We start from the raw sequence: 10,441 nt of genomic DNA on the forward strand, positions 1-10,441 counted from the left end.
CTTCTGGGGTGTGTGCAATATTCAGGCTATTCATCTAAATTCCGGTTACATGGGTTTATTCCGTTTTGTGAAAATTCAGTTAAAACTGAAACGAAAGAATGGCAGGAATGGATCAGACATTATATTTAAAACCAAAGAGATCACACGCACGCACACTAACGCACGCACGCACTAACGCACTAACGCAGGAACGCACATAAGCACAAGGAAGTGGACACCTCATTGGCTGGGACCAGGTGGCAGACTCCCGGAAGTTGGTTCTTAACACCACCTCTTCCACTTCCGGGCACTCCACCTTCCCGCCTTCCGGCCTCCGGGCCGTGCTGTCTTCCCTCCTAGCCTTCGGACCCCTCTGCCTCCCGCCTCCGCCGTCCAGCCGCGTGGCCTGGGCCCCTGGACGGAAGCCGCAGGGTAAACCTCGCCCCAGGTGCCAGGAGATCGCCTCCCCGCGGACCCCGCCCGCGGCTGGCTTCGCTCTTCCGCCGCCATCATGAACATCCGCAATGCTGTGCCGCAGGACCTGATGAACATGCAACACTGCAACCTCCTCTGCCTGCCCGAGAACTACCAAATGAAATACTACTTCTACCATGGGCTCTCCTGGCCGCAGCTCTCGTACATTGCTGAGGACGAGGATGGGAAGATTGTGGGCTACATCCTGGCCAAGATGGAGGAGGACTCCGAGGATCCCCCGCATGGCCACATCACCTCCCTGGCGGTGAAGCGCTCGCACCGGCGCCTCGGCCTGGCCCAGAAGCTGATGGACCAGGCCTCCCGGGCCATGATCGAGAACTTCGGCGCCAAGTATGTCTCCCTGCACGTCCGGAAGAGCAACCGGGCCGCCCTGCACCTGTACTCGGACACCCTCAACTTCCAGGTGAGTGAGGTGGAACCCAAATACTACGCGGACGGGGAAGACGCTTATGCCATGAAGCGAGACCTCTCGCAGATGGCGGAGGAGCTGAGGCGGCCGCTGGAGCTGAAGAAGGGCCGGTCTGCGGAGCTGGGCCCCAGGGAGATCCAGGCGACCCCCGAGAGCACGCTTCCGGGATCGGAGCCGCAGCGTCAGCAGAGGAAGAAGCCGGCCACGGGCAGCTGTGGCAGTGACAGCAGGGAGTCCAGCGAGTCCACGGACAGCCCCGGAGCCCAGGACAGCCCCGAAGACTCGGACTCCACCTCCTAGGACCTGCGTGAGGTACTCTCTCTTCCTGGCCCGCTTATTTCCTGCCCTGAATCCCGGCACCAGGCCGCGGCCTCCCCAGAGGCGCCCCTTCCCGACCCGTCCCAGCTCTGCTAGGGTTCCCGGGGAAAACCACCTGGTGGCCTTGGGGCGGGGTGTAGATTGGGTTTCGGGGAACCCGTTGCACACTATTGGACGTTAATAGCACCCCGCTTCATATGCTGAAAGTAGATTTCATCAGTAAAAGAAACAAGTGTTGATGCGGCCTTTTTCGGTATGAACCGTGTTTCAGGTTACCACGTAGTTAGTGAAATACATTTCTTCTTTATATAATTATAACTAATAAATGCAGAAGCGATGATAGAATTACAAAATCACCATTTTGCAGCTTTTGATGAAGTTATATATCTAGTCAACTGTCATCAGTGGCTAATACTATTAGGTTAAAGTTGGAGCACTTTTTAATAATGGATCAGACTGACAACACTTCAAGTCACCGAGCAAGTGTCACATCATTAAAAGGGAGATAACTATTATGTGCCTCCTAACGCGATAGGAAATACACAGTAACACCTATGGAATATTCATGCCCAAAGGAAATTTCATAGGTATATGTATGAAATTCATTTGGAATCCAAACAAGGCTCTAGCTATAACTGCCACTTTCTAAAATATATTTTGATTACAGAGAGTGGAAGTGAGAGGGAGAGAAAGATAGAAACATAAATGATGAGAGAGAATCATCCATTGGCTGCCTTCTGCACAGAACCTAATGGGGAATCGAACCTGTAATCCCGGGGCTTGTGCCCTGACTGGGAATTGAACCCTGACCTCCTGGTTCATGAGTCCATGCACAAAACCACTGAGCCACACTGGCTGGGCTGTAATTGCCATTTTTATTTTAAAAAATAGTGGGGCATGATGCAGTTGGTCATGTCCAGAAAGAGAATTTCTACAGAAAAAAAATGACCTGGTTTGTTCAACAAATAAATGTCATTTTTTTAAAATGGGGAGAGGGGAAGAAATCAAAACAAACCGTAGAGATATATTGACCAAATGCAACCATTGTGGACATTGTTTGCAGCCTGATTTAAACAAACCAAATATAAGACATTTTGAGAGAACCAGGCAAAACTTGAACATGGACTATATGCTATTAAGAAATTGTTAGTAATTTTGTTAGGTGAGCTAATTTGTATTGTAGTATTATATTTAAAATGTTCTTATCCATTAGAGATACATACTAAAATAATTAAAGGTGAAATAATATGGTGCCTGGGATTTACTTTAAAATACTCAGGCAAAAAAGGAAAACAGAAAGAGTTGCTGAGGGGGGAATAGATAAGATTGGCAAAATACGATAATCCTTGAAATTGGATAATGGCTACTTGGGAGGTTCATTATGTTTTTTTATTTTTTTGAATGTGTGACAATTAAGCTAACTGACAAAAACAATTATTATACTTTCTAATACACACTAACACTAAGCAACCACTTTAAGAATTTCAAGGATCAATGAACTATTGTCAATTTAGAAGCTTTAACTTGTCATTCTAGTCACATCTTTCCCATAACAAAGTCAGGTCATGAGTGACATACCCTACATATAATTAAAATAAATGCTGTCTGATTAATTTACTCATTCATAAAAATTTTTGTCAGACATGAGGTTTAAAGCTTGGTTTACAGAAGTTATCAGGGCAAGCTGATGTTTACATTGTAGCATTTAAGAATAAATGAACTATATTTTTATAAAGCAAACTAATAGCACAATAACCCAGTTTTATTTTCATTCACTTCTGGTTCCATAGATTATAAGAATTTATATATAGAAAGTTCTTGGGGGTTAGAAAAAGTCTGTTCTTAAAGGAATTTTTGCATCTGCTTTTAACAAGAAGGCTTCATAATGACTGGGTTCATTTGGTCTAAAGTTAAATGCAGCAGAACAGTCTAAAGAGGAAGATAAAATTAAGAAAAACTTATTGCCTTGAGAGGAGAGTTTTCACATTTACAGCTGTCTTCAAAATCTGGAGGGCTCTGTCAAAACTATTTTATTTAAAATTAACAAACCTTTTTAAAAATGAACATTTTCAAATACTTATGTAGAAAGCCTTTTGTAATATTGATCTCATATTTTGTGGTTATTGGCTTCTTTTTAGTGTTAAACTCCAGCCGAGAAGGACTTACATAAAATAGCTAATCAGAAATTGCATACTCCCTTTATATAAAACATATTATATATATTATATATCATATATATACACACAGAGAGACACACACACACTAGTATAATTGGATGAATTCAAGAGCACTTAATATTGGCTTTGACAAACAAAAATAACTGCCACCTTGTAAGAGAAGAGAGAAATAATAAGAAAATCATCCTGGCAGTTAAAAATCTCAGTGTGCAATGTACAAATACAAATTCAGGGATGCAGTCAAACCTGGGTTCTCGAATATATTCCATTTTAGCAATTTGGTTCTTGACTGTCAACAAAACTTAGGTTCTCCAGGGACAACCCTTTCCTGTTGATACATCAGCATGACAAAAAGCGTCTCTCAGTCCACAAACCAAGGAGAGAACCTGAGTCCCTTTATCTGTGCTAAACCTAACATCTCAGGGTTGTTTTTTTGCTTGTGTTGCTAGTGAAATGGTAGATTAGCACAATTTTTTTTTTTTAATCCTCACCCAAGGCTATTTTTCCATTGACTTTTAGAGAGTGGAAAAGATTGGGAAAGAGAGAGAGAAACTTAGTTGTGAGAGAAACACATGGATTGGTTGCCTCCTGCATGAGCCTTGGCCAGGGCCCAGGCTGGGGAGGAACCTGCAACTGAAGTATATGCCCTTGAGGGGAATCTACCAGTGACCCTTCTGTCTGCAAGCTGAGGATCTATCCACTGAACCAAACCCGCTAGAGCGATTAGCACAACTTTAAAACATAAAGAAGCCATCAGGAGTGCTAATGTTGCTAAGGTTGTGAAAGAAGCAATGATCCCAGGCAATTGAAGAGGCAGAGAAACTGTTGTTGACTTGGGTAAAGGAAAAGCAGTAGTTACAGCATTTTAGAGGCAGTGATTTGTGAAAAAAGCAAAGATGTTACATTCTGACTTCCTAAGAGACACCCCTGGAATGAGTGCTGAAAGTGACTTATTTAGTCTAGTAGGGGTGGTTCAAGCTGAAGGAGGCTGTGTCCTGTACTGAGCATCACTCTCCCAGGTTGATTTCTGATTTCTGCTGAGACATCTTCATTGGCCTCATCTAATGTTTGGTCCTCACTGTTCACTTTTGGTCCTTTCTATCCAGAGGCCTCTTTAGGTCTCAGGTGCTCCCCACCATGTGTGGGCCATTTAAGTAGCAAGGGTATTATTAGTCTGCATAGGCTAACTGTTCTAAAAAATAACCCCCAAATATCACTAACTTAACACAATAAGAGCTTATTTTTTCATACCACACTCGAATGTGATGGGGATGTGGAGCGGAGAAAGAAAGAGGGACTCTTCATGAAGTCATTTAGAAATCCATCAGAAGAGATATTCTTGTTTTATTCATAGCCTTTTTGGCAATCTGATGAAGCCTAAGGATCCCTTTTCAGAAAATGGGTTTTAAAAGGCATAAAAATCATGGGATTACAAAGGAAACCAATTTTATTGAACTATAGTTATTAAACCACTTAAAAATAAATCTGTTATATATGTACTTCTTTATTAGCATATGAAATAAAAAAATCTAGTAGTGGGTCTCCTAATGACTGTTATTTCCAAGAAAATTTGAGTGTAAATGATATTTTGAGATACCCCAAATAGTAATATAATATGACAATATCTGATTTTTATTAGTGGCAAAGTCATAAGTATTGTTAATATTGTACATTGGTCTATACATTCATATTTCAAGGAAATTCTAAATTTCAGTTGGAGGTTGGTGAAAATGCAGAATTTTTCTTTCAAATCCAAGGTCATGCTTCCCCTAAATTCTATTAATGGATCCCACGTTAGGAATTTTGGATTTAGTGATCTGCTATTTTCTAGAATCATGTATTCTTCACTGGTTCATATATGTTCAGCTTGCAAATAAGGGGAGAGAATGCACATAGAGGTTCCTATGGGTTTTAAAAGTCAGTCCCATTTCCCAAACTAACTGCAGGAGAGGCTAAGAAATGTAGTTTAGCTGTGTGCCAGGAGGAAAAGGGATGAGTCCTGGTAACGACACAGCACAGTTTCTGCCACAATGGGAAACACGCTCGCGGTGCTCCGGACTATGAAAAGTTTTGCTTCCATGCCCCGCTAGGAGCACAGGATCATTCTGGTACTTTGTGATTATCACATGTCACAGAAAATTCTGTGAGACTATTTGGGCTGTCTGCTTAGTCACATGACCATATGTTTTGTGCTTTTGCACAAACCTGGGCATAAGAAATTGGGATTCTGCCACCTTGCTGACTTTATGTCTCATTAAAGTCTGGAAGAAATAAATTAATCCCAGTGTACAAAATGTACAAATCCTCCTATTCTGAAAATCCCCCAGACTTCTAAAGCTTTAATTATCATCCCTCACCTTCATCCCATTCGACAGGGGTTCACTGGTACATACATTAATTGCCTGAATGGGAAAAGGCTACTGTGAAGAAAGAAATAATAGGAATAAATGTTAAAAGGTTAATATAACAAAAGTATAATCCTACCACAATTGTGGTGCTCTCTCCTTTGGAGCTAGACTTCAGACACCTACAGAAAAAAAAATCCTGAAAGAAATAACTTTTCATTTTCTTTTATCTCTGTTCTTGAGTCTGGCAACAGAGACAGTTGCTTACAAGTGATGGTGAGTTGGGCAGTTGGTGAAGGAGACTGGGTCATTTCATCTACAAAATGGTAATAAAGGCTCTGGCTGGTTTGGCTCAGTTGATAGAGCATCAGCCTGCAGACCGAAGGGTCCTGGGTTCAATTCTGGTCAAGGGCACGTACCTTGTACCTCGGTTGCAGGGTCCCGGCCCTGGTTGGGGGCATGCTGGCGGCAACCAGTGTGTCTCATATTGATGTTTCTCTGTCTCTCCCTCTCCCTTCTACCTCTGTTGCAGGGTCCCGGCCCTGGTCGGGGGCATGCTGGCGGCAACCAATCAGTGTGTCTCATATTGATGTTTCTCTCTGTCTCTCCCTCTCCCTTCCACTCTCTCTAAAAACCAATGGAAAAAAATATCCTTGGGTGAGGATTAAAAACAAAACAAAATGGTAATAAATTTTACTAGTAACAGGAGAACTCACTATGTTACAAGTACTATTTGAAGAGCTGTCTATGAACTGTGTCATTTATTCCTCATAATATCCCTCTGAAGTAAGTACTCCTACTATATTTTACAAATGAGGAATTCATGCCACACAGATCATAAATGGAAAAACAGGGATGCAAACCCAGATAGTGAGTGAGACTCCACAATGGTGAGGAATAAATATCCTGAAAATTTAGCTCTTCAATTTGTAGGAATAGTAACCATCCAGGTTCTTTCTTGTGCACAGAAATCAAATGATAGAATTTTGTATATGAGCAGCAACAGTTTGCAGTCTTGGAAGGGAGATACATCTTAATGATTAAAATAGCTTTCACTGACAAGCTGAGTGTCAAAGCATTCAGCTGAACCAACTCAACTGCAAAGTTTCTAGGAAGCCACAGCATTGAAGACAGGTCAGTTCAAAACATGCTATGCGGCAGGAATACCATCAAACTGATGCTTACCTCCTGACAAGAAATATTTGCTTTGATGATTCATAAAAAAGAAAAACATGTGAAATCTTAGAATTTTCCATTGAGCTGGCAGTATTGAGTTAACCAAGGTTACTTTAGTAACTCTCCCTTTCTGGTTTATTCTTTCTGTCGCTAAGCTGTCATCCTAACAAAAAGTTGTTAAATGTTCACATGAGCACTCACTGAAATAGACTGTTCTTAATTTTACCAGACAACTAATTATAACTGGAATGATATAATGAAATATGGAAGAAAGTTAAAGACTGACAGGTCTGGTAAATTTGTAGTGTAACCTTACCCCAGATATGCCAGAAACCATAGATTTCAAATGCAACTGCACTCTAAGAAGATAAAGAGGGAGTTGGGAAGACATAAAATATTGTTTTGAAATACTAATCAGATAGATAAAATTTGTTGAATTATTTATAATCTCAAACAATGTCACTTTTCAATCAGTGTATGATGTACATTTAGGATGACTAAAATACCAGTTTTGTCAGAGATAAATGATAAAAGCAGAGGTTTATCTTAAAGTGTGTACTCTGTGCTTCAATATATAAAATCTAATGAGCTTTATGGTAGAAGAGGCAAGGTAGAGAGGATATTAAAAATTCTGTGCATGGCAATGGTTGAGAGAGCCAGAGTAAAAGCCTTTCTAAAAACGTTCTGTAATGCTATTTCTAAATAGTAATACTCTCAGAACATCATAGGATGTATATAAGGTACTAGTTCCTAATAAGGACACTTTAAAGTTATGAATAAAAGGACATATTGGGTATTTTGGTTTCATCTCTAGACTTCACAGAAAGAAAATATAACTTAAAGAATTGCACACATTTTATGTAGATTATCAAGAACTAAAAAGACCTTTCATTTCTTTAGAATTGAAATAAATTGCTTTTGGAGTAGAATAGGATTTGAAGATGACAGGCAAAACTATCTTGTTTTCTTTAGGTTTAAATAGGGTCTTTGAGGTAGCTTCAGTCTTTCAGTGTTCTCCCTCCTCCCTCCTGGCAGACATGGCTCCCCCGCCCCCCAGGAGAAGTTCATGTGTCCTTATGACAGCAAGGGGAGAGAGCCCCCAGATCCCTGTGTGGATCATATGAATTCCCATTGGTTTTCATGGAGAGATATCTATTTCAAACTGGCTATGGGTACCTGTTGATCTGCTAAAGTCTGTCGTTTGTTAAGTCAGCATTTTTTTCTTTCAGTGGTCAGAGCCTGTCACCCTCCCTTGCTCACTTGCTCCTTTTCCTCTTCTCAACAGCATCCTAGGTCTTTGTGTCTCAGCCACGTCTGTCCTCTGAATCCTGGCTTAGCCTCTCTGCTCTGCAGCATCTCACAAGGACCCCAAGCAACGGCTTCTCACTCTCAACTCTCAACAGCAACTTTCGACGTTCACTACTGGGATCATGATGGAGCACCTGGACACAAGAGCCTGCTGCACAGGAGCCTAGGAAGCCTGCGGCCTGCCGTCACAGAATCTCCCTTGGTCTACTCTCACCAGGCTGCCGTTTTACTCTGCTTGTAGTGCTATGTTGGCTGCGGTTGACTTGCAAGGTTGCCTCTCTCTAGAAGGCCAAACGGGAAGCAGGATAAACTGAAACTCCTCTGCTTTCCGTTTGGGCTATTATTTACCTGAGTTTTTGTCCATTAAGGGGGTAGTTAAGATCATCAAGTTTGACCTCATGCCCCTTCCTCTCTGTCTTTCTCTTTTCTGATAGAAGTATTGTTTCCTCTTCCTTTCTCTGGGAACTCATCCTCTGTATTACCCTCCCCTTTCTTGAGGAGGTATTCTCCTCCTTCCCAATGGGAAAAAAAGGGGTCAGCAAAGGTTTCTATGTAGTTAGAACATGGAGATTTTAAGAAAGGGACAAGAAGTAATTCAATTGTAATATCTAATCTGCTTGGTTGTGTCAGTATATATTTTTAGTTACTTGTAATGACATAACTTGCCACTTATTGAGTAACTATGTGGAGATTTTAAGAAAGGGACAAGCAGTAATTCAATTGTAATATCTAATCTGCTTGGTTGTCAGTATATATTTTTAGTTTCTTGTAATGACATAACTTGCCACTTATTGAGTAACTATGTTGTTCAGGCACAATGCTAGGACCTTTATTAATAATATCTTTAAGCCTCTCAGCAACCTTAGGAGGTACATGTTATCCCTGTTTTATAGAGGGGGAAACTGAAGCTGAAAGAAGTGAATATCTAGGATCTGAACCCAAGTCTATTTTAATTCAAAGCCAAAGTTCCTTTCAGTTTTCTAATTGCTTGCTACTCTGCATTTTATTTATAAAGGTCTGAAAACTGTAGCAAAAAAGGAGAAAAGAATCTAATGTTCTAAAACAGTGGTCTCCAACCGGTGGTCCGTGAGGTCCGAAAAGTTGGCGACCGCTGCTCTAAAATGTTAAATGTTAACTTAATGCATGGCAATTTATGTCATTTGTAATATTTTGTAATTCACCATTATAATCCTGGATGTTTACAATTTTTCTCCAGTAAAAATAAGTGCAGACAAAGTGCTTTGACCTCCGCAGTGAAAGTCACCAGCACATCAAGAGTTATCATACTTAATGTTGTTTTCATATTCACTGAATGTGACTTATTGTATGTAACATTTCTCACGTTTACATTTTTATGAAAACTGGTGTATATGTTTTAAGTCAAAGCCCTAACATTAACCATCTGATGACGAGAGATAAATCTGTTCTCTGTAATCATAATCAGCCCTGCTAAGCACTTCTTCCAAATCTACCACAATGCACTCTAAGGATGCTACCTAATAGCAAGTGATTGCCTGAAGTTTTTTCCCTACTCAATTAGGATTTGCCATTTCCTGTGCCAATGCAAAGCTCTGATCTATCTTTCCATCTTTATTTTTTCCTTTTTTGATTTTCTCTCTCAACTCTAAAACTGTTTTATTCTTTCCCCTCAAGCATGTGTTTATCTCTTTATTTTTAAATATTACAGCTTTCTAACATCTGTCTCTAGGGCAGCATAATCTTACTGGTGAAATATTCCATGTTTTCCTTGAGCCCTTGTCAATATGTCTTCATGTTAACAGCTTAGCAGATGGAGAAACAGAAGGAGGAACCTCAGCTTACCTGAATGATTTCTCTCCAGCATCAGGCGCATTACTGTCTCTAGTAACTTGATGATAGGGACTGGAGTAATTGGAAAATAAGGAATGATTTCTGATTTTTGCAGTGTTATTTACTAAAACTATTGGCTGTGTTTCTTTATTACTGTAATATCTTTTTCCCTAGTCTCATACCAGGAGAAGGCTGAATTATAGCAACCTACCTACTTTGGATTGTGCCTATTTAGATAATGTAAGTAAAATAAACGATAATACTAATATTGCTTTGGGTATAAGCTAGCATGTTCCCAAGTGGTTCTGGTTACTAACAGTGATTTGGCAGCAGCAGTAGCTTTCTGTAACTGAAATTGTGGTAGCCTATGACATTGCTTTTTGTAATAGCATTGTTCTTTTTCTATAGGACAAATTGTTGTCCTT

The 10,441-nt window shown here is 40.6% G+C and overlaps 1 protein-coding gene across 1 annotated transcript; it reads left to right on the forward strand.

The window, feature by feature from the left end:
• Nucleotides 1-232: 232 nt before the first annotated feature.
• Nucleotides 233-8,317, forward strand: NAA11 (N(alpha)-acetyltransferase 11, NatA catalytic subunit). The gene is made up of 2 exons (XM_005857424.2): nucleotides 233-1,195; nucleotides 8,185-8,317. The coding sequence occupies exon 1, from the start codon at nucleotides 491-493 to the stop codon at nucleotides 1,181-1,183; it is 693 nt and encodes a 230-aa protein (XP_005857486.1). The 5' UTR covers nucleotides 233-490; the 3' UTR covers nucleotides 1,184-1,195; nucleotides 8,185-8,317.
• The last annotated feature ends 2,124 nt before the right edge of the window (nucleotides 8,318-10,441 follow it).

The sequence above is a fragment of the Myotis brandtii genome, unplaced genomic scaffold (genome assembly GCF_000412655.1).
Source record: "Myotis brandtii unplaced genomic scaffold, ASM41265v1 scaffold111, whole genome shotgun sequence".
NCBI lineage: Eukaryota > Metazoa > Chordata > Mammalia > Chiroptera > Vespertilionidae > Myotis > Myotis brandtii.